The sequence below is a fragment of the Melopsittacus undulatus genome, chromosome 1 (assembly GCF_012275295.1).
Source record: "Melopsittacus undulatus isolate bMelUnd1 chromosome 1, bMelUnd1.mat.Z, whole genome shotgun sequence".
Taxonomy (NCBI): Eukaryota; Metazoa; Chordata; class Aves; order Psittaciformes; family Psittaculidae; genus Melopsittacus; species Melopsittacus undulatus.
The window spans coordinates 46,839,861-46,865,213 of record NC_047527.1 but is presented as its reverse complement, the minus strand read 5'-3'; the positions used below and the strand labels follow the sequence as shown (position 1 = coordinate 46,865,213).

The window sequence follows — 25,353 nt, the reverse complement described above, 5'->3', positions numbered from 1 at the left end:
GATGCCAACAATGCCATGCAGGTCTCGTCATCTAAACTTCAAGTAAGGTCCTGAGGATCCCAACACTTCATCATATTGAGGTATGCCATAGATAGAGAAAAAAATTACATTGCACCCACAGGGTTTGATAGCCCCAGGGATCTTACCTGCCACACACTTGCTTTAACAAAACCTCTTAACCTATCTCATAACGACAAGCCTTACGAAGTGCCCAGCACAAAGCAGCTTCACAGAGAATAACACACTCCTGCCAACAGCAACTTCGCTTCTCCAGGTGCAAGTCTGGAAGTTTCTAGGAGGCCAACGTTGTGGTAAGAACTGGAAGACATCTAGTAATAAGGATGGAAGCTCACCTACTGGGGGCACAATGAAGCAAACCAGGAGATTCATCTGGGACTGAAGAAACCCAGAATAAATCTGAATGCATGGCTAAGCCTAAGCAGTAGCAATTACACTAGAAATGTCTTTAAACACAAAAAGGGAACTGAAGACAACCAGATAAACTGTAATACTCACATGCAAATTAGAATCAATAACAATGATTGATTTTATAAAGGGTCTAACGATACAGTACAAGCTAATTTCTCCCATCTGAAGCTTGGCACCATTTGGTATATTTGATCCAAAAAAAGCCCTGAGTGTGGGGATTTCTTTCTTCCTCCCATTCTTCTGGCTCCTTTGCCATGCTGATGCTTGTTCGGATTATGTCTATTTTGAGCTAAATTAAATAAGAGAAGCAGAGTTTTGACTCAGTAGTAGCAATAAATGGGGTTAGCCTGGCATTGATCTGTGTAAAGGGGCCAAAGCTAGGACTGCCACAAGCAAAACATGGTCAGTGAACTCTACAGCACCAAGAGTGACCCTGCAGCTGAATTCCTAGCCCTGATTACAACAGAAAGAGACTTGCTGTCCTAAACAAAGAGTATTTCAGGCAGCAGATTAGCAAGAGAAAGTCTACTTGCAATGGAAGACAGAGGAAATGGACCAAAAATAAGAACCACAGCACACTTCAGAGAATTTCGGAAAGCCTCTGAACAGTGCAAAACAAATGCCTTCCTTGCTCTGCATTTCTTATAAGCCAGCATTAAGTACAAATGCTGAAAGAAACTATTTTTCTTTTGCATCCGAATTAAATAGCTTCAGTTAGTAAGTGTGCAGCAGTGAAGATGAGCCAAACCCACGTTAAGAACAGCATGCTGAAAAAGTTACCTTGCAGACTAAGAACATCTGTCTTACAGCCCTACAAAAAGGGAAATTATGTTTACTACAAGAGGAAAGGCTTCTTTTATAAATCATGTTCAAATTTCAGCCAGCAAATTTATACAGAAGGAGGATTTCACAATCCTGAGGAAACACAGATCAAATTCGTTTGCTCTCTGAGCGTCTGTGCTGTTGTGCAATACAACAGAGCGAGAGCACAGCAGTAAATCTAGCCTCATGACTATCGAGTTTAATTGCAGTCTATCTACAATGGAGAACAAAGTGCCTCTTATTCCTGCTACATTGTGATCCCACCGGATCTGAAGCCAAGCAGGGTCGGGTCAGGTCAGCATTTGGCTAGAGGCTGGCAGAGCCCTGGCACCAGCCGCTCCAAGGCTGAAGCAAGCTCACACCTCACTCCTAGTGCGGCCACTCTGTGCAGTGGGAGCACACAAGGTATTGGGTGCTCACAGCCACTCCTATGGGCACCTTCAACCACTGCTCCCACCACTTTGGCAGGTCCGACAGCTGCTCACAAGTCCCATACACAGCAAGCAGCTGTCAAGAAGCACAGCCCTGTCAAGTGACCCAAAGCTGCTGAGCAGCAGTGCTTCCTACCCTCATTTTTTAATCTGGGATGCTTGGGTGGCACTGGGCTGCATGATCAGAGCTCACCCTGACCCGAAAATCAGAGATGGGCCCAGTGCCCCTTGTGCTGGCTTCACCAGGAGCAGTGTGGACCTCAGCCTTCTGAGCAAAGAGAGCTAAACAGAGAATTCCTCATTATCATTACTTTGACTTTTAACCTATTTCTTTCCCATATTTTACAGTAATTGCTCATTAACATAAGCATTTCCTTAAAAACAAGGATCAAAAAATATTGAACCATGTCAAATCCTTATGAATGAGCTTTTAATGGTCTTCAGCCCATCCTTCCCCCACAAAGTCCCATAATACATTTTTGTTTGCTGCTTTACTGTGTAGAGCATTGGGCAATGTGGGGACTCACAGGGGAAAGAGAGGGTGATCAAAAGTCTATTGGTGTACTGACAGCTCACAAAAAATTGAGACAGAAATCTGCAAGGCAGCACTCTGGTTTTTTAATAGCACTCATTTGGCTTGCCACCCTTATTATGGGTTGATTTCACCCTTCACTTGAGTTTTGTGGTGGCTGCAATGTCAGAGCATGAGATGTGGTTGTCACAACTGAGAACTTGCTGACTGATTTACGGGAACTTACTTACAAACCCACAAAACCAAAAGATATTTGCTATTCGCTTACATTCTGAATGTTCCTTTCACCTCTTAATGAATAAATCTTGGGCAAGTGAAAGTTTATTTCTAGTTCAAAATTCATTTTCCCTTCTGTAAAAGGGGTCTTAAGCACAATATACCTTCACTATGGAAATGACCCCACAATATCCCCCCGTGAACAGCTCGAGGTCAATATACCTGCATTGGTAGCAGCATCATGAAATTAAGTTGCCATTTTAAGTGCTTAGCGGGCATTGAGACATCTCAAATAAATCGGTTTATTATTAAAAGCAACAATTATTGTAAATTACACTCTTCACAAGAACAACAGCCTAAGCTTTAAATACATTATGATGCCTGCCTGACCATTCCCTTTAAATGAGGATAGCTGAGGGCTCAGACTCACCATCATGCAGCAAACAGCTGTGCAATTTAGGACTACTCTTTTTTTAACCACTCCTTTCCCTAAGGCTACCACCCCCATAGCAGAGCTGGCAAAACAGACCTTATGCCCATGCCTCCTGTGTTCCAGTCCACGGACTAAACATGGCAAACTCCAAATTGCTGGTGATGATGACAGCACCCAAAAAACCCCCATAATAATCCCTTGACCGAGGCTTCCTGTAGCCACTGAAGTGCAGGCACACAGTACCTTTTGCTGACTCTGCAAAGCAAAAGCCTTTCACAAAGGAGGAGGGCAGCCGAGGGCAGTAACATCAAGCTAAGATTTGCCAGGGCTTGCCTGTCAGAGGACAACATCTTGCATTTTAACCATTTTTGGCACATTCCACATTCAGTATTTTCAAGAGCTTTCTAGGATGTTTATGAAACAACTGCTAGTTAGGAAAGTAAATTGATGGTGGCACAAGGAATGCCTTCCCACATTCCTCTCCCATGCTCTACCGTGGAAATAAATGAAGACATAGTTTATGTGTCTGTAATTATAGTTTGTTAAAAGGAGAACAGGTTGTTAAATTATGGTAAGGAGTCTGTGAGCCTGTACCCTGCTTTGAATACCACAGCGATGTAGCATATAACGAATAAAGAGACCGCTCAAAACATTACTCAGAGGGAATCCATGCTCTGGTATAATCTAGCATAAAACAATCTACCTTTAAACTAGTCACGTTAATCAAATCAATCAATTGGAAGTTGTTCTTATGAGAGCTATAGGTGACATTCAGAACACTGTCAAGTTTCAGTCATTTAATACTAAATACGAGAAAGGTAATGTTACACATTTGGTTTATGACAATTTTATATCATACATCATCTGCTGTTTGCTTTTAATCCTCCATTTCCCCCATTAAATACTTACAGTATTTATACAGCCTTGTAAAACTCCAGTACAAAAGAATAAGCAACAAGAACTTTTCCCCATACATTACTTGCCAACTTAATTATGTAATGTAATGTGAAAGGTTTATGCACACCAGCTGGATCTCATTATAGCTAAGTTTCTGTCTTTTTAAAGTGTATTTTATCTGGGACATTGAATTCACTAAAGAATTTCACTTAAAAATACATTGAGCTGGCATACACACAAGTTTATACTACAGGATGCTAACTCATTAAATGGGTTCAGAACAACTCAAGTTCATGGACATGTCTAAAATACATCAGCTAAATTTAAATATTTAAATCTGAAGCCAATTGTCCGTTATTAACTGAAAGCCTCAGCCTAAGTCAATCTTCCCATCCTTAGCATGACAGTAAACAGAGATGCTACTCCTTGTACAATAAGAAAACTAGCAAGAAAGCCAAGAAATGAAAAGTTTCAAGGGAGCATTGGTATCATCTCCCTACTGATCAGTGCTAAGACTTAGGGGTGCTCTGGCTTTCTGTACCAAGATCCATCTAAAAAGCTGCAGTTTCAGAGCTGTGAAGAGTTTAACAGCAAGACCACCAAAGAGGTTATTAAATACCCAGCTGAACCAAAGCAAACTTGTCGCACACTTTGGTATTACCAGTTGAGATTCCTGTTTAATCATGAGGCAAGAATCATGGTTTAATAAATGCAGAGAACAAAACCAAGCATAAAAAAGAAAATCATGTTCAGTGATTTTATTTTTGTTGTATATTTGAGTGTAATTACTGTCTTAAGTACTTTAATTGCCTGGCATCTCCTCAAGTGCCTTGCCTGTGGGGAGGGGAGGCAGGGCAGTTTATAGTTTGTTATTAATGAATGAAGTACAAACAAGTTTACCTTGTCTGTAATCACCATTCCCATCAAATCAGTTTGAGAGAAAAATGCGAAGGGGCCCATTCATCCTACAAGCCCAATGGGATTGCATTTAATATCTACTTTTTAATGATAAATGTCCTTCTGCCATACCACTTGCACCTCAGAGGGAGACCTGGCAAACATCTTTATAACATCCACATGAGAAGCACCACCTTCTTGTCCATTTCTATTTTCTACAGACACCTGCTCTTGGCCATGATGTGGGGATGGGGTGTGGGCACAGACACCCCTCAGGTCTGGCCCCATATGACCTTTCTTGTATGCCTTCTAGGTGAGAAAAGGGGGTGTGCACCAAAGCGAAATATGTTTTATTTTCTACAAGCAAATCTGTAGGGTCATTTACAATTGCTCTGGGAGGACGCGCATCCAGCCCTTCTCAGCTGGAAATAATTTTTGCCTGGAGTAGAAATGGAGTGGAGGGAAATGAGTGACAAAAAGAAGCTCATGCAGGATAAAGTAAATATAATCATCTGCTTCATGAAGAAATTATTAGACACAAGAAGTCATCAGTAAAGGCAGCACAGTTATATGAAGATAGTAAAGCCAGGAGGATGAAGAAGCAAACTGCTGGTTTTCACTATTAGTGAAAAACAGAGTATGAATTTGGCCATTAGTCTTGGTTTTCCACTTAAATTGGTATAAAAGTCTGCTACTTTTAGATAACGTCATATCCGCAGCCCAGCCAACCATCCAGACAGCAAGTGTACCACTGGCACAGCGAGCTGTCTCATACAGCCATCAGCCCATACTGTCTCTCAGGAGCTCACCTCTGAGGAAGGGCAGCTCTTCCCCTTACCTTGCCACCCAGGCTGCCAACAGGAGTGACAATCAGTGTCAATTTTGGTGGCCTGCATTGCAAGGATACTTGTTCACTGGAAGCTAGACTAAGACAGCTAATTTTCACACCAGAAAACATGCTTTCAGTTACTGCAGATGATGACTTTCTTCCTCACCCAATTTTGGGCTAGATTGCTGGTGCAATCAGATTAACATCTCTTACCATCCTTCTCAGCCATGTAGCCTATCTCCTCCTTATAACTGGGACACCATGTCCAACACTGTCATCTCCTATATCCTGAAGCACAGCTTCTTAAGTCTCATAGCATCATCCCACTGGCACACAGATAGCAGACTCACTCCAGGGAGGCTTTATGTTGTGGGTGCCACTTTTCATGTACTTTCTTCCATGGTAAGACACAAAGCTTTATTTTTCAAGTTACAGCAAAGCCAGCACATTTGACAGTTTTTCCAAAACGCAATACTACTGCTTTTATAACAGTCCTCAAAGCATCCCATACTATTGCCAGCAAGTAAACACTGCTGATCAGATGAAAACTTCTCCCTTGAGTAGTTTCTGATAAAGTACACAACCATACATCTTGATACAGCTGTATATAAAGCATAGGAAGAGATGCTGTAAACATTGATCTCAGATTCCCAGTCATTATTTGCTTAGGCAGAAACATGACAGAAGAGAGATCTGTAAAGAGGTTGTGTAGAGGTTCAAAATCATTTATGAAAAAGGTGGACTACAGTGTGATAGCAGCTTAACAGCTCCTCAAGAAGGAGTTGCTGAAGGCTAGCATCCAGCCATGTACCACCAGAACCAACAAGAAACTCCTCACTTCAGAGGTACCACCTTACATTGGTTTCCTTAGGGGGAAAAAAAAACAAACCGTTTTGATCAAGCACACCATTGAGGCATTTAAGGTTCCCATATATAACATGAACTGACACAACAAAAATACAGGCATTAATATACACAGAATACAACTAGCATACACAAGTCATTCTGGGTGCAGACAGCTATTCATGGAACTAATTCAACAATACATGTATTCCTAGGAAACTGAGAGTCAGATACACATGGAAAAAACGACTCTCCCACTGTCCCCCCTCCTCTACACTCCTTAAACTTCCCACATGCCCTCCCATCATGCAGTGGAGCTGCTCCTGCTCTGTTTGGCATCCAGGAGGGACAAAGCAGGAACCTACGAGGGTTCTTCTCAGGAATTTTATGAACTGGCTTAAAGATTAATGGAATAGATGACTAGTTTATACAGCACTTTGATAAAAAACATGTTTTCCTAACTTCCTCACTGAGTTCTAGTAAGATGTGAATGAGAAGTTGATTCAGACACTACAATTTACAAAAGGTATTTCAAATAGCCTGAGAAAACTAGTTTATTGTCCATTAGGCATAAAACCAAACAATGCTTATAGGACATTTTACCACAGCACTCATAGTGGATTTCTTCTGGGATACATACCCAAGAACCAATGTTTACTCTGACATAAAATGCTATAGGAAACCACTGGTTTAAACGTCACATTTCTTAAGGTTAAGGAAAAAAAACCAACTTTATATTTTAATTTCCATAAGAGACAATAATATGTATTTCTCATACTCATGTCATACTCATTTTTTTTAACTAACCTTAAGGTTGAAGAAAACCAGAAATTGCTTCCCACCCCTTCACTGTTCTTTTATGTTTTCCTATAGCATTTCTACTTTAAAAAGAAAAATGCATAATTCCTCTTTGCCAATTCTCTGGATCTATCTTCTGCTTGATCAAAGCTCACTTCAGTGCACCTACTATATTTGTTATTTAGCATTAGGAAAGAAGGTTTGGTTGTTATTTTATTAAATCCTAATTTCTTCCTCCAATTTTAGCTCCTCTCTAAACAGAAGCATTATTTCCTACCCCTTGAATCTATTAAACTAATCCAGCAGAAGCACACTGGTATACAGAACTAGTTTCCAAACTGATGCGCTACAGGATAGTTTGTAACATTTCCTCACCCTGCTTTCCCTCTCCCCCTCCTTTTCCACTCATTTCTAGATCTTTTTCTTCTCACAAAATCCTCATGTTCTGCCTTCAGAATCCTGCTGGCAGTTATTTAACCCATGCTCTCTGACCTCCAGATAAGCTGGCGTGCTCATCTCTGCTCTCCTCCCCTCCTAAAAGTCTAGTCCTTTGTGATAAAAGAGGTAACGGCTATTTCAGATCACTGTCAGTAATGTTAAAGAGAATCCTCAGGAGCCCAGAGTCAGAGGCTGTCAGCAGTAGTACCCAGCATCCCTGCAGTGGTTCCTGCTCATTTGTGTTGAAGGAGCCTGAACCAGCTCCCTGCAGGCAGGATGGGGGCACAGAGGATTCTGCCATCCCACATGTTGAGCAAGGGACCGCTGCTGCGAAGGCTAGGGTAGCTGGGGAGTTGAAGCTCTGTCACTGGAAATCTGCACTGAAGAATGTCAGAACCTCAGCACACCGGAGCGTCTGACAGCAACTAACACCTGCAAGATCATACCCCTGTAGCAAAAAAAGTGTCCAGTGGAATCAGTCCAGCAGTTTACAGAAACAGGAATGCCTCAGTAAGTTAGAGTATTCAGCTAAGCTACCAAGCACAGGAAGGAGCAGAGGGAAGAGTGTTTTGCTTTTTCAGCTAAAATTTGGACACAGGCCTTGTGAAATCTAAAAACAAACAAAACCAAATGAAAATATTTATCAGCGAGTATATCTTTTCCTGGAAAGATATGTATTTGATCTGACACTTTGATATCTCTCAACAACCAAAGCACATAAGCTTCTGGAAGTGCCTGCCGTATGTTTTACATGACTGCAACAGTTACTACCATATCATTATCCTGTACTGCAAATCTAGCCTACTATTATGTTCATGATCCTGAATATACCTATGAGCAGAGGGAAGTGAATATACCGTACTGAGGAAAACTGACTGGTTAACATTACTCCACTTCAGTACAGGCATGAGGAATCTTTTCCTAATGAATTACCAGAGCAAACTTCAAAAACAGAGCATTGAATTATCCTTCTTTGTATCATGGGGATACATTTACCACTTACACAGTAGCATAGTTATACTTCCATACACCAGTGCAATGCATTAGCTTCTAAATTAATACTATATTTAGTATTGAGTCACTGTACGTTTTAAACTCGATACCCATTTTGACAAATTTATACTTGCTAGTTTCAATGAACCTGGGTTTCCTTACTCTTCTTTTAAATTCCTTACTTTTGATACTTTTCAATGCCTAAAACCGAAGGAAACAGTTGTATCTAAAAGTACTTTCAGCACAAAACATTTGTGTTCAGGTCCTACTTGGAAGATGTCAAAAAACCTCACAATGTTTTATTTGAAACCCACTGACAAATGCAGGTGCATTTCAAAAATATCACATTAAAAATACACCCCAGAAAAGGTAACTTTTCTGCAAGAACTTCTGAAGAGAAAACCAGGAATAAGACTGCTTTGGAAATGCATCAAATACCCCCAAAGAAAGGCAAAACTACAAAGTTATGAAAGGACATTAAAGCTGTTACTGCTCTTTTAAAAAAAGAAAAAGTATGTATATAAAAAAGTCAAACTGCAACTGTTACTGTTTTGGATTGGCAACAGCTTCAAAAAGACAATTCTGCAGCAGTTAATTTTGAGTCTGACACTGAAACTGCGTTAGTCCCACTCTGTCTATATTATTTTCAAACAGTACTTGGGTAGAAAAGACAGAGTCGAATGGATTTGCATTTTCATCCCTCCTGAGGAATATCACTTTTTCAAGTGTTTGTGCTGGAAAGAAATCTATTCCTACCAACATCTGTCAGTTCTAGAGAACTTAAGTTCCCCTCACATGGTTTCATGGACCACAGAGCTTTGCATTATCCATTTTGCCCCCAGGAACAGTCACTTTTCCACTCCCACGTTTGCCAGTCACTGATTAGTGTGCATTTCCAAATAAAGAGAGGTGTTTGCTATGCTTTGGGTTTTTTTTTTCCCCCAAAGAAACTGTATTTACCAATAAAAATAATCAGCAAGATGCATACTTGAGCATTACCAAATTAAGAGACAAGATAAAGTATTAAAATATACCAAAAGGCTAAGCAGCTCTTTATGGACTGGTTATTTGCCAAAACTCACTTTTAGAGCATCTTATTACTTCTCCATCCCCAAACAAAGGCATTTTAAAGAATGGAGAAGAAACATGAATCTGGTCTTGCAATGGTCTAGGGAAAGCTTCCAGAAACCAGTGTTACAATGACAAGAAAAAGACATGTTTTCTAAATCCAAGATGGAAACTAGCACTGATAAGCTATATAAAAGGCCACACAAATCATCACCTCCCAGTAGCCACAAACTTGGTCTGTAATAATTTTCTAGCTAACTCCTGTGAAAAACAACTGCAGCCATCATATCTGAGATGAGGAGGAAGAGCACACAGGTATCCTTTATGTGAGTGCTACTAGTCATAACATTATTAGAAACACTGGGAAACCCTCAGAGAGGCATCTGATATTCACACACCATTCATACTACAGCCACAGGTTTGTCTGCTATAGCGTCTGTGCTCCCATTTTCACTTTCCAATTTGTCAACCTCACTCTCACAGTTAGTTCCTCCTAATTTGGCATCAAAACTAGATGGGTCAATTACAGCGCTTCAGATGACTTGCATACTTCTGAATGGGGCAATTTCGATACGAGGGAAGGAATTTATCAGGCATGTCATAGGTAACAGCCAGCCCTTGTAAGAAGGGAGGAAGGAAGCTACTTAAGCCCACTTCACCTTCCTCTCTCCTCCTCCTCCCCACACTTGAGGCACAAGGAGAAAACATCTCAACCCAAGTAGAACTGAGGTGAGGACAGCAACGTGAGCGGATTTCCCCTTCTCTTTCGTGCTAAACCCACACAGCCCATGCTCCCACCCCTGTGTCAGCCAAACACACCACATGCTTCCTCTGCTTCTTCTCCAGGGGTGCTTTAAGCCAGAGGTTACTTGGTAATTAACCACTGATGATTTCCTCTTGCACCCAAGTGTTTCAGTGCTGTTCCTTTGGGTGCACTGCAAACTCCTCACCCATAAAACAAGAGCTCACACTGGCAAGGGAAGCACAGGCTTCGCAGCCAATAACCCTGACCACAGGAAGAACTCAGGATGCCAGTACCGAACCTTACTAACTGAAGATCAAAGCACCAGACAGGATGCTGTCCTTACTTCAGCCCAACCTCTCACTGCCAATTTGAAGCCTACTAGAAATATATGGAGAAAATAAACAGTAGTGAAAGAAGCAGATATATATATCACTGCAGGATTCAGCTGAAGGATGTAGAGAAATTGCTCTTGAAATTTACCCAGCAATCCTTAATTTTAAACGTAAATAGACAGACATTAAAAAAAAAAAGAGAGAGAAGTTTAAAATAAAGTGGTGGTTTAGGGAAATCATTCACTTATGCATTATGTTTCTGACAGATTAAAAGTAGTAACAGTATACATAGATGCCAAATTGCAAGGAAGCTTGAGAGCTGTGCCCTCTTTATTAGAGCTATCAAGCATGAGAATCCCAACTACACAGCCTCCTCTCCTTCCCACTTCCCATATTGAAAAGCAAACTAAAACAAATAACAGCATCATCTGACCTGGTTCCTGGGCAATTTAAGGAGGAGAGAGTGAAATTAAACACTGTGCTAGAGGTAAGGCCAAATCAGAAATCACCCCAGCACCTTCACAAGATCTTTGGGATAAGAAAACAGAAGGAAAACCAAAATTTATCCTTGTGCCTCACCTTCCATAAAGAGATTTCTGCCCTCCTCCTTTTGCAAGGACAAGTGGTCCAGCCTGTGTTACCTGAACAGCACCTACCCCCATGAGCTACATTCAAGCCTCCCTTCCTACCCCCACCTTGGGGAAGCTTCACCAAGGGATTTATAGTCCATTTATCCCTGCAGATTGCATCAGCTTTGTCCTCCTGCATTCCTGTTGTTCCTCAATGGAAAACCATGAGAGCATTACACAAGAAGCATCGTTTTCACACTGTCATTGCCAATGTTTGAAGACAAGTGATTACTCCTTGCCAAAAGGTACATAACATTATCCAGGTTACACTACCCAGTTTAAGCACCAGAAACACTGTAAGCCACATCAGCACAGTGCACCTCCCAGGTTAGTACAAGAAGCAAATCAGAAGTCCCAAAGAGGTGTTAGCACAAGTATCTGTATCTATGCACAGGACTGTGTTATATGGAGTAGATGAGCCCTACACATACAGTGAAAACAATGCTTTCACACATTGGTAAAGTGAACAGAGCTTAAAAATTTCACTCAGTTTCAATTTAATTGAAGTGATCTGTCCTAGCTGTAGAAGTGTACAGATGCATATAATAATAGGTAAAAATATCAAGTAAGTAGGAAGTTACTGGAAATGCATATACTACATCTGTGCAATACAACTTTGATTATTTCCCAAGCTAAAAATGGCAATAAGAACATGTGGAAGGCACTTCCCCTCATTAGGGATTAAATTCTTAGCAAGTTAGAAGGTTTTCAGATCAACTAACTAAAACTGGCTGAGTGCAAAAGCACGTGAATTTCTAAAAGCCTGGAAGAGCCATTTTTCCTTGTGGATAATCCTCAAAAAACAACCAGAACAGAATTAATTCCTATGTCTTCCAATGTTACTTTTAGATCAAGGTATTATAAGAAGTTCCCATCCCTTCCTCACTCCCCCTTCAAATGCCTGGAAGAGACTTAGAAAGCATTCCCTGGAAACATGATTATATATTTTTACTATCATAACACTAATAAATCTCTTCCACATCAGATAAAATGCAGTTACCAACACTTGTCCCTTGAATCCAAAATGCGATAAAAAATTATCTTGCACATACATATTTGGCTACATGCCCTTAATGATTTCCTTCTGAAAAGGAGGGTGCATTTATTGCTTCAGAAACAGAAAAGCAAAATAATAAGAAAGAAAGGACACAGGGAAAAAGACCAACAGAAGGGCTTCCAAAGTGACTGAAAATCTACAACATCACTAATTAGGTTCCAGCTTCTAACACAATAGTGGGTGTACCATGGTCTGTTATCAAGTTTATAGCCAAAGGCACAAGACAATACAACCCCACATTCAATTTAATTACAGCCTATGGCTTTTGCAGTAGTGCTGTGTTTCAAAGGGTTTAAGCACTCATTTATTTCTACACCATACACGAAATAAGGCAGCTCACTGTCATACAGACTCACCAATTAGACTGAACAGGTTTCTGATCTCTTGCTCTCTAGGAGAGCAGTGAGCAATGGGAAATCTTTTTACAGGAGAATCACAGAAAAAAACTTTTTGGTTAAAAATAAAAAAATTAAAAAACAAAAACAAAAAACCTCTCTGCTGCCTTTAAGTTTGTGCATTTTATCTTTGATGTGCACAGAGAAAGAGTACAAATATAGTCATTTTAGAGTCCATAGAATTTTACAGAGTGTTAAGATACAACAGTGCTTCAGTCATACTGGATTTTTTCCCTCCTAATTGTGCTAAAAAGATCATCTTCATTTGAGTTATACAAAACAGATCACTTCCTGCATTCTAACCATCACTGAAGGCTGGACCAAGCAAGTTTTCTGACTCATGTGATTTAACTAAATAAAAGGAGTCTAATTTCTAAAAGTAAAAATATTCTTAAAACTAAAGTGATAGGGAGAGAAAAACACCATCTGAAATAGCTACAAAGTTTAATAACTCCAAAATAATGTGCCAATGCAACTAAAAGGACCTATAAAGACAAGTATTTGACTTTAAACCCCACAACCACAATTCTAAATACTTGTATCAAAACACCATTCTCAGATCATCTGTAAAATACAATCCTCAGTCACCTCAAATCAACTCCATCTCTGATAGCTGATCCAAAAATGGATCAGCTTCAGTATAGGAACGTAAAAACTGTTCCCTTCATTCCTTTCGGGGCATATACTGCCCTCAAATCTGTATACAAGGTCCCTAAACCTAATCTCTATCCTGCTTTTCTTGTACTCATCTTGGGAAACACATGTCTACCAAACCTCATTAACTTATAAGGACCATAGCCTGTGATATCCTACTGTCCTCAAAAAAATCCCCATCTCTCTTGAACAATCTTTAGAAGCACTCAGTTACAAACAACAGATTTCCACTAAAGAGTGCAATAGTCCAGATTCACGTGTTTCACTATGGAGACCGGTAAGAAAGCTGTGCTTGGGGACTATATTTAACACCCCTGCTACACTATTCCCAGCCTCCTGAGGATTTCAGAGCAATTTTGATGACTACCAGGTATAACAGCTCCCTTCTACAGTTAAACACTTCCCAAATCTGTAACTTCGGAGAAGATTAAAATCTTCCCATTAAAAAAACCACAAACAACAACCAAGAAACAAACAGTAGCCTCCAAGGTAGGTCCAGTTTCTTTAACTGTAGGTTAAAGTTCCTTTAACCCTCAACATTTAAGCTTTTAACCACAGCATTTCTTTTAAAAAAGACACCAAGCAAATCCTGATTTTCCTGCAACCTGGGATAATCCATTAATCAAACAGGATGGCACTAACTAGGCAGTAGGGCAGCCAGGACTATCCTCTGAAACCTCATCAACAGCAGTCCTGCCACAAGAACTAACACGGTATTTAGCAGTCATCAGTCTAAATAGCCTTAAGATAGGGATATTGCCCCATCTATTACCTGCCTAGAAGTAAAGCCCAGCATCCTAACACCACTACCCTAAGCACCCTTCCCTGAAGCACTATGACGGGCTCTCCTACAACCACACCCCCCTCCCCCCCCCCCATACTCGTAAAGCACCTAGTGATGATTCTGGTCAGAGTACTACAAATATTTGTACAGAACAGAAGCCTTTTTTGTGGGTATTTTATGGAAGTGCAGGGTGTTCCCAGATCAAAGGTCAAACAGAAGAATTCTTATCCACATTAAAAAAAAATCAACTGAACAAAAGTACTAAAAAGAGCTAGACTAATTTATTGATTTGCTCTCAGTTGTACCTGCTACCTCCTCATATTCATAATGTGCTACTCTTCTGCCTTCTTTTGCAAAACCTGCAGTCAGAACTAGATTTCTGGTTCTGGTCAAAGTAAGCCCTTCAAAGAGAACATAAAGCAATGAAGAGACATATGCCAGATCAAAAGGAAACAAAAACGGCAGCTCCCAGTTTAAAGCAGGAGTAAAAAAATGTTTAAGGATTCCCCAGAACAGCCAAGACAAATGCATGTGGCTTATGTTTTAATCACGGAGCATTTAGCAGATACCTTAATAACTGAAGAAACTCTCCACAAGCAGCCAAGAAAAAACCCGACTGAGTTACAGAATCAACATAAAGGAAGCATTTTCAAGTGACACACACCTCCCCTCACATATGGCAGAAGCCAATCTATTTCCTAACCCTATTTTGGGGTATTACTACTGTAGTAAGTTCAGCATGTACCAGATCTATAAATCTCAACAACTACCACCACATCGTAGCATCAGAAGCTTAAACTTCAGCTATTGTTCATTTTTCAGTAACACGAGAGACGAACAACAGCCAAATTACATCCCTCTGTCATCAACTTGAGCTGAAGTACTGTTGTCAGTGGCAGGAAAATTGCTACACTTCAGAGCAAATAAGTACTGAAAAAAAAGTTGTGCCATGATGGCACAGTGCTGTATGCTTAAAATACACTTTGTAAATGCTGCTCTCAAGGCTGCAACCTAAAGCAATCATTGGATCAAGAGGAAGGTTTAATGTACCTTTCCCTATCTCTGGAGGACGTTCCTACAAGCCCAGCATTGAAAAGACATCTTGGGGCTAAAACAGAAGGCAGGAGCAACCACAACAGAAAAACATAAAATTAACATCCTTGCTGAGATTCTTACACTTAAAAGTTTGTAGTCAGTGAACACAGAAGACATTCATTCCATTCAGTGCTTTTGTTAAACCTTTTCTATACTTTGCTTAATGCTATGAAAAAAAAGAGCATGCATGCACACAGTAGAAAGATGCTGAGAAACCCACTCATCACTCCAACAGTTTTTCATCACAGTATTGCACAAGTCCACAAGGGCAGCAGAAACCATCCCCTAGAAGAATAATTACAAAGATGACCAATAAACCACAGACTTACGACCTTCATGTTTTCAAGGAATCTGTAATATTTGTCAACAGCTGAATTTAGTGTCATGTTACTTGATGAGAGGCCTGGAAAGCCTTTGTTTATAATTAAGCAATAACGATTGAGGACCAGGGCATTTCCTGGGGATTAATGACCGGCTGGGAGAGTTGATGGCTTGAGGCAGTGCCTTGGGCCATTAACCCCAGCCAGCCATTAATTTCCCCAGGAAATGCCCTGAACCTCTATTAGCCTAACTATTATAAAAGGTAGCTAGGGAGAAAAAGTTTATCATTAACATTCTCCCAAGGAAATCTATTCCACAGCCAGTATTTTTTCATTTTGTCACCTCCCAGAAGTGCGTAAGTTAAAATTGACATGAGAAGAATTGGCAATTAAAAAAGACACTTTTCCTTCTCCTAAAGACTTAAATTAACGAGCTCTGTAGCAAAGGAAAGATTCAGCTACAAAAGTGGCTGGGCAGCTTGTTTAGCTCATTAAACTGTGAATGGAGATGAACATTTCCATGTAATTACTGAGGAAAAAAAACCCCACACTGTCTGGTATCCTTGCTGATTGCTCATTTTCTTTCTTGATATGCGCAAGAAAACAGCACATGCCTGTGCAGTCTATAATCTGTTTTAAATATTTCTCCCTTTCTCTCTATAGCCTGCCACTAATGAGAACTACAGCACTGAATGCTTCATGTAGGAATCACAGCCTTGCAACAAACAGCACAGCAGCTGCATTTCTCCTCACCTAAGCTTTACACAAGTGTGAAGAAGCTCTCCAGCCTCATGACTGAAGGTACAGAACCACCTCATTTAACAGGTTAAAGACACATGTACTCCATTACAGCTAACTGGATCAAAACTGTTCTGCCCAGATCCCTGTTCCCCTGCCCATGCTCACACGTGCTGCTGCTCTGAAAGAGCCAAACTACGTTTGAAGTTTCAAAATTAGTTTCAAGGTCATTAAAAGCGAGGGAGAGAGGAGTCCAGGGTTAAACACAGCGAAGAGCATTAGCTTATACCTGAAATAATGAGCTAGAACAAAAACATTATCTGCACATAATCAAGCCTCTAAGCCATTCAGAGACACCAGATACAGCAGGAGATCAAACTGCAGCACTCCACTGAAGTGGTCCAAAGAAAAAAAAAACAACCAACCCTGCTAGAAGGAGAGGTCACAGGTACTTTAAAGAACATAGATGCTTATGCAGGCATTCACTGGAAGCCCCGCTCTCCCTCCCTCTTCCCTCCCCAATTAGCCTTCAGGCTGGTTGATTAGCTGGCAAACTCTTTGAAAGGGTCAGTCTGTCCAGAACTGGTATTTCCACTTCGGAAACAGCTCAGGCATGTCATATACCTGTGCTTGCCCAGCACCGCGCTCTCTGGCTGACGGCTGCAATCCCTGTTATTACTTGACACAAGAATGTCAGAGGGGTTTTGTAATCATGTAGGGCAGCCAGCAGTAAAGTTCTTGCCTGAAACACAGTATTTTATGGGGCACAACATAACCACATACGCTTTATAGATTTAGTTAGAATGACTTCCAAACTTCAAGCCAATTGCAGAGGTGCGAGTCTTTAATTGAAGTAATTTAGCTTCAGCTCTCAAACATCCAAAAGGAAAGTACTTTTGGAGGGGATAGGGAGCAGGCACCACCACGTGTGACACACGGCAGAGGGGGTTCACAACACACGCATTATAGGACAGCTCAACGGCGCTCCTGACAAGACCTCCTTCACCTCAATGAAACACATCTAATGAACTTGGGCTCGTTCCACAGTGAAGCTGCACCTAAACCTGTTCAATTGTGCTCTTACTGTGTATTTCACTAGTACAGTAACTAATGCAACTAAAGCCAATTTGCCTTACTTGAAAAAAAATGGGGAAAAAGAAGATCACTGCCAGGAAACAGAGCTATTTTAAATAAACAAATACAAGATTAATGCAATTGCTGTATTAACCCTCTTGTTAACTTCTGAAGTTTAAAATTACACCCTCATTACTAGTGTGTAATTGAGTATTCTCCCAGCCGTTTCCTGCATTTGAGGTTATTCAAATAGTTCATTAGCACATCAAGAACACCACACACACTAATGACACCTGATGCCCTTATCTACTATTTTGGCCCAACTTTCATAACTCACATCTCCCGCAAAAAAAGAGAAAGAAAAAAAGGGGGAAAGAAAAAATGAGGAGGGAAAGGGGAAGCCCACAGGGCTGAGCCATTGGTGCTGCTGCCAACAGGGACCATGGCAACACCAAGGCTCCTCCTGAGTCTGACCCATGCAGCGAGCAGCCACTGGACCAGAGGAAGTTATGGGGCAAGGAAGTCGGGTAACTCGCATCTGGGCTCCTTGGGTGCCTGAACAGCGACAGCCACCCAGGGCTGGTGGTGTACGTCGGTACCCAGCCTTGGGTAAGATGGGAAGCAAGGCAGGGTGCAGTGAGGCCTGTGTGGGACCGGGTAAGGGGTTGCCATTGCCACCTTTTTTTTTTTTCCTCCTTTTTTTCTTTTTTCAGTTACCTGTGTGGGGGAAACAATAGCAGGTGAAACTACTGTGGGTGAAGTGGTGCTTCTGTGCCCATTGGCTTCGGGGAGGAGGTGAGGCAGGGGGTCGTGTTTCACTGAGACCACCACCACGGCAGGCGCGGCGGCATCCAGGGGCTCAGCGGGGCGGCGGCAGAGTCTTTTGGGGGAGGCAGAGGGCCCACAGGCATCACCACCGGCCGCAGCCCCTGCCGGGAACACTGCCTCGTAGAGCGCCCGCTTAACTGGGGCCACTGCAGCCGCTTCTGCCTTCACTGGTGCTGCATCACTGTCTTTGGGCAGCACGTAGGGATTGGCGGCAGGTGGCCGGGGCCGTGGTCCACCGTTGAGAGTGGCAGGGGTGTAGCAGCCCCCGCCAGCAGGGTGATGGAGGAGGTGGTGGTGGTGGTGGGGAGGGGGTTGGTGGTGCGGCAGCTGCGGTCCCCCCAGCTTTGTGCCGATACCGGCGATGCTGTTGAGGGTGGCAATGGAGACGGCACCGATACAGTGGTTAGTGTAGGTCTTAGAGAGCTTGGCTGCTTTGGAGAGCATCTGCATGCGGGTGCCCAAGAGATTCTTGCCAATGGCCTTGTTCTCGTACCAAGTGATGTCACCCTCACTGCAGTGGTCCCGTGGGCGCTGGAAGAAGGCCTTGCAGAGGGGGTTGCGCTTGGAGAGGTATTTGACAAAGCTAGCGTAGGGGCAGAACTCGGTGCCAGTCTCATACATGCGGGGCAGGTTCTCCTCGTCGCTGCTCTCTGCCCGCTTTTTGCTCCAGGATGATGAGCGTGACTTATGGTAGGGCCCCAGAGCCTTGAAGTAGACGAACTTGCGTCCATCCTCATCTACAGCCAGCCCAAAGGAGTCCTCCTCCAGCTCCCGCTGGTTCTCCCGGCCCCTGGTGCAGAAGTACATGCAGGTCTCAAACCAGACTTTGTTGAGGAGCCCAAAGGGGCTCTGGGTGCTGAAGACACTGCAAGTGTAGAGCTTGCGGAGATCGGCGCGGGTGATGGCCTGCTTCTGCACCACTGGCCCAGCACCCTGCTCCTCCAGCTTGCGGATGACAGCAGCCAGGGTGAGGTTGGCGGCGCGGAGCTCGGGGTCCTTGGTGAGGTCGAGGGTGCGGCAGTAGGGTGGCTCGTTGAGGTAGCGGTTGAGGGAGCTGCGGATGCTGATGAGGGAGGACTTGGAGTAGAGCTGTCCGCTCTTGGAGCGCGCCTCGGCGTAGAAGGAGCGCAGGACCCGGCAGAGCGCCCCCTTGTCCATCGTCTCGAAGTCGGGGCTCTGCGCCTTCTCGCTCAGGTACTCGCGGAAGATGCGCACCGCGTAGCGGGTGGCCAACCGCGTGTTCTCGCTCAGCCGCGCCCGCTCCGGCCGCTGCAGCAGCAGGGCCGCCTCCAGCTCCGCGTCCTCCGCCGCCCCCCCGGGGCCACCGCCGCCCCCCGGGGCAGCCGCTGCGGCTCCCCCCGGGGCCGCCCCGACGCCGCTGCCACCGCCGCCCGGCGTACGGCCCGGGGCGGACGGCAGCGGCTCCGTCTCCTCCTCGCCGTCCCACTCCAGACCCATCTCCTCTTCCTCCTCCTCGTCCAGCAGCAGCCCCCCATCGGCTCCGTCCTCCTCCTCCTCGTCCCCCGTTATCTGCACCTCCTGGATCTCATCCTCCTCCTCGCCCTCCTCCTCCTCGCCGGCGCTGCAGTAGCGGTGCGGGCGGGGGGCGACGCCGCGGCCGGGCGGCCGGTCCCCGGCATTGTTCCCGCCGCCTCGTCCGCGTCCGCCTCCCCCTCCGCCGCTCCACTCTCCGCCGCCGCCGCCGCTGCCAGGCATTCTCGCCATATTGCCGTCTCCCTGCCAGTCCTCGGGCAGGGCGCATGCGCTATATTGGACCGCAGCGCTGGAGCGCTTTTGTGTTTTAATGACCTTCAGCTACCGGGAGGCAAAGCCGGGCTCTTAAAGGGGCCGCGCTCCCAGTGGCGGCGGCGGGGAAGGGGCGGGAGGGGTTGAGGATGAATGGGGAGGAGGCTGAAGGGGTACCGCGGGGAAGGGAGCGGTACTTACCGCGCCCGCCGCTCACCTCGGGTCCGTCCCGTCGAGCAACGGTGATGAGCGCCGGGGGTGATGAAGAACCGCCGGGCTAGGGCGTCCGCCCTGACCCGATGGTTCCCCCCCACCCCCAGCGCCCGTCCCGCCTCCCCATCCCCGAAAAAAAGCATATAATAAGCACTCGCTCTGTGGAGCAGCTCTTTCGGAAGGGACGGACCGCCACCAAGCAGCTGGGATGGAGGTCGGCGCTCCTCACTGCACAGCAACTTAGAAACAAACCAGAAAAGAAAAAAAAGAGGAAAAAAAAAGAAAAACCACCCAAAAATCTTGTCCCTGCCCTCTACGGGATGCTGCCTGGGCGCCGGCCCCGACCAGCCTCGCACCTTTAGCCGGGCGCCTGGATTTCGGTCGAGGGGCTCAGGCGGAGACGGACCCTCGGGGTTTTGCATCCGTGCGGTTTGCAGTCCTCCCGGGAAGAGCCGGGTGGGAGCCGCGGCGCTCGCTTGGCTTGCGGGACACGCGGTGATGCTGGTCGCGGAGAAGGAGTAATAAGGACTCGGGGGCTGGCGGACGCCTCGGGCTAGTTTCTGGCTCGCTGGGGCTGCCGAATTCCAGGCAGCCGGAGGGCCCTAGCCCCCCCTTACCCCCTCCGCCCCCCCGCGTCGCCCCCCCGCCGCTGCTTCCCAGGGAGCACAGCTCCTTCCTTAGCTATCCCCTCCAGCAACGGAGCAAAACCCGAGGGAACTTCAGCAATCGTAGCAGAGAGCAGGGGGTATGGAGCCGCTGGACGCAGTGAGGCCGCCCCAGGGGGACTTCTCCTGATTCTTAGCTCCCCTCCCGGCTCTGACCTGGGGAAGCAGTACCCAGTAGTGCCGCAGCCAGCCACTTCGCTGTGCACTGCCTTACCCTTCCATCCCTGGGAAGGGTCCTTTGCCGGGCTCAGGGACACAAGCCCTGCTGCCGTGGGAGCCTGTTCAACCGGGACGGAGCGAAGCTGCTCCCGACAAGGTAGTACCCACACTACACAAACCAAACTATCCCTATACAGCCTCGCCGGGTGATTTCTTTTATTTGGTACCTTGAAATAAATATTCATTACGACTACTGGCTACACCTGAAATTATAGCCTTAATTGCAGAGCTGCTGGCCCGAGTTACCACATTTGCTGCTTACTCATCCGTAGGCAATTGCTCGATGCCCAGCCGTGGTGGTTACCTTTGGGGAAAGTTCGGTGCCTGTACCGAGCAGCGCCGAGCCCAGGAGCTGCCTCCCCTCTTCCCCACCCCAGGCGGAGGCCGGTGGCCGCGGACGGGGCGTCCGGGTCAGTTCCAGCCCTCGCCGTCCGGACACACGTGTGATCCCGAAAACGGGATGTGCAAATTGTGGAGCAAATTAGCCAATTCGAAATAAATAAGCGCTCCGGGAAGAGAGCCTGCCACTCCCAGAGAATAATTGAAAAGAAACCCGGCACTGTTATATGGATGTAAGCGTCGAGTAATTACACGGAGGTCAAAGTTATTGCGCGCGCTAAAGTAGTTGTGCTCACTCTGTAGTTTGAGAGCAGATTATGTTCCCTGACATATATCTATATACTAGAGTGTTTGAGGATTTTTTCCTGTGCACAGAAAGAGGATACAAATAACGGGATTCTGTTGTGGTTTTCGGTTGGGTTTTTATTTTTTCTTTTTTGTTTGGTTTGGGTTTGTTTTGTTTGATTGTTGTGTTGTTATTTTTTTTTCTTGTCATACGCTATCTGCAACCCAATCCTGAAACAGTCTCAAAGACCTTCAATGAGATGGACCGAATGCTGAACAGATAGCTAAACGCAGCAAGACCTTGTTGAGGTTAAAATCAGACAAGCTTCAGACAAGCTCCTTTTAGGAGCTGTAGCATCCTACCCCAGAAGACAAAGAACTGCAGGGCATACATACACCTCTTCTACTGAGATTTTTTTTTCCTTTACTGTTCCCACAAATGCTAAAAATGACATGACTGTCATTGACCTCTGATCTCAAGCCTGTCCTAAAACAGATGAAGCTGCTTTCCTTTTTTTTTTTCAGAAGAGCATTTCAGAGCCACATGAGTGCAAAAGGCAATTGAATATCTGTGTTTTTTTTTTAACTTTAAAAGAGATGAGCACCAGGTTGACAGCTTCTGTACTTGGATGTTCATTTAATCACCATTTCCTGATTATAGGAGGTGAACTATGATGACAGACTTGGAGATGAATATGGAGCCCAGTATACTAATAGTAAGTATAAAGGACATAAAGAACTTGCAGTGAGGTTGGAGGGGAAAAATGTATACGGAGCATCCATATTACACACATCATCTGGAAGCACCTCACCAGCCAGGGGGAATTCAGAGAGTAGCAAGTGAGGTGTTTAGAATGCTGCAGGTGCCCATAATTGGGCAGACACCCACATATATACCTGTCTAACCTATATGTATATCTGTGTGTGTGTATGTATACATATGTAAGTTAATCACATTTATATGTTAACTTACTTATCTGTCTACATTCCTGAAGATAAGATTTAGCCTCGTCAGTGTATACCAGACTTTTAAATCCTACTGTTCAAATTTTCAAGGTAGACAAGGTAATCAAACTACATTCCAAAAACGCCAGAGTTGCACAAGGTTTTCTAATCCAAGTTGGCATAATAATATTAAACTTGCATCCACTCCACCCTCCACATCACTAATTGGAGTTTTATCCTGCTGAGGGCTCCACGCAGGCACAGACAATATTCTCCCCTAGGACTCAAGGTTTGAGGCTGATTCTCATATAGGTCCTGTCCACATTTAGAGAATATGTGTTATTACTGCTATCAGTAAAGAAGGTGTAATACCCACAGAACACTAATAATGCACCTGCCCTGCTAGTGTTGCAACTCTAGACTGGATTATCCTTCTTTGTGTATGCATGGAAATCGGTTCATATGCCACAGAATCAGCATGCCAGGTTGAAAAGCAAACCCTAAAAACCTTCTCCATGAGTCAGTTGGTTTACAATAAAGGCTTGTAACCACATTAACAAGTAGTTTCAGGCTTTTCTTTACTTCTTTTTTAAGCTACTCGTCTCCTTACCCCTGGTCTTGCTCCTGGCAAGGAGAGAACTTGCTAGAGCTATGCACCTGTACAATCTGACTATTGTGCTAATCCACACAGCTTTATTCTCCTTCAGACTAACATAGGCTACTTGTCCTGTGGTCTCCGCAAGTGGTTATTTCACTTACAGCCACCTAACCCTTCCTGGTTTGGTGCTTCTTGGTAGGTGTTTCATTATGAAGCTTCACTAGGAACTAAACTGGAATATCCCCCAAAAGCCAAGAAACAAAGAAAATCTGTCGAGCTCATTTGCACCCCAGAATCCAGTCTAACTATCTAGGAAAGATCTTTAAAACAGTGCTTAAAGCAAGTTTGCTGGTTAACCACAAGGCTGACCACGCAGCATCTTTTTGAGAAAATAGCTTTTTCTGCATGTGCAATTTTACTTTTAGTTTAAATGCAATAACATGTTCTTAAAACGTGTTAGTATGTTTTCTAAACACAAGATATTTTCACTGTAGAGGCAGGCTATGCAGAAATTGGTATGAGAAATCCATACTGACACTAGAGAACTAGAAGGCAAATAACACTTGGGACTCTTGTTGGAAAATTCACTTAGGGAAAAAGCATGTCCTAAATATCCTTCTCCCACCCAGAAACACACAGTTTTGAGATAAGCTTTTTTAGTATTTATGACTGTTGCTTCAAAATGTTAATTGCATTTTTATCTTACTCTTTTATTTGTGTATACAATATTTCTGTTTGTTTCATTACTTTTTGATACTAGAGACAGCTGATGCTGACATATAATGTGCTATAATAGATTTAAAATCTTTTATCCTAAACTTCTCTTTTTTAGATTAGTGTCTCTTGTCTGCGTGACAATGAAACAGCTTTATATAACTCAAGGAAGGAGACGTTGATTTAGGAAAGCTATGATGTATCCATCAGTGCTAAGTTGCAGCTGTTCTGAATGAATTTTAAAATACAAAAGCTATTTCACCTCTTAGATTGTCATATTATGAAACGTTAGTAGTAGTTGCGCATATCAAAGCTCCAGCTACTATCGACATGTCGTGAAACGTGAAGGCAGCATCAAACCAGCCCCATCATGAAGCTCCACGTTGCCAATTGAAAGCATATTTCCAACATGTGCTCGTACTTTTTTCCCCACAGGTATTTGCCATTTTCACTTGACTGCTTTTTTTTCTTTTCCTTTTACAAAAGCAGTATTTCTGCTGCTGAGGACACAATTTCTTTCCTGATTGCTCCTTTTTCAAGACAAACCAGAGAAAACCTGAGTCATCATCTTTGTAAGAAAGCATGTGTTTAGTGCTTGGCAAATTAAAAGTCAAGGCTTCGTGAATCATCGTTATTTTCAGTGTCAAGCTGCTGGAGCACTTTTGCTTCCAAAAATAAAGAAGAGCTATGTTGTCACACAGCTTGGAGAGAGACAGGTAATAAATTGCATTGCACAGCATAAAGGTTTTAAGGGTCTTTTAGAATGTGCTGGAGGTAAGTAGCCAGGAGAAATATTAATGCTATATATTAGTGTTTCAGTTTATGTTTGTCTTTGCTTTTGTGGTGATGAGGGCACTTGAAACAAATTGTCTGGTTTGCAGGGCACAGCAGTAACTGGTTAGAGTTGCTCTAGCAGTTGCCTGGCTACTTCTATGAACTACTGACACCAAGCAACCTAGCATGTTAGTGGCATAATGTTTATTCTCCGTGGAGAGAAAGAGCATTTTCCATCCAGGCTGATGACTTAGGTTAGTTTTTAGTCTTTTTTAACTGAGCCCATAAATTCTGCATTGAGGTGAGGGAAATTTAGAAGGACCAAGCCAGTAACTCAAATAAGGAACCTCTAAAGAGAGATCTCTGTGTAACCACAAAGCTTTGTTTATAGGTATTATAGGTCTGCATAAGTATAAGTTTTCACTTTATATAGTGGTTTTGGTACTATGTGTAATTGAGCATAAGCTAATGCTGTACTGGATATGGAGTTCTTGAAATTCCATTTTCCATCATAATCTTCTGATAAGTACCTATTTGAGCTAAAAGTTCAGGCTGGAAGTCACACTGGGCTGGATGAA

General features: G+C 43.8%; 1 protein-coding gene across 2 annotated transcripts in view; it reads right to left on the bottom strand.

Annotated features, from left to right (window-relative positions):
- Positions 1-21,218, bottom strand: part of KCTD1 (potassium channel tetramerization domain containing 1) — a 67,157-nt gene extending 45,939 nt beyond the window's left edge. The window contains exon 1 of one of the 2 annotated variants that reach the window (XM_034069952.1): positions 21,116-21,218. Coding sequence is in view for 1 of the 2 variants with exons in the window: in XM_034069943.1 (XP_033925834.1) it covers positions 18,167-20,002 (1,836 nt within the window). In the remaining variant the exon portion in view is untranslated. Of the gene's footprint in view, positions 1-18,166; positions 20,033-21,115 lie in introns of those variants that run through there. The other variant, XM_034069943.1, reaches the window with a different exon arrangement.
- Positions 21,219-25,353: the final 4,135 nt, after the last annotated feature.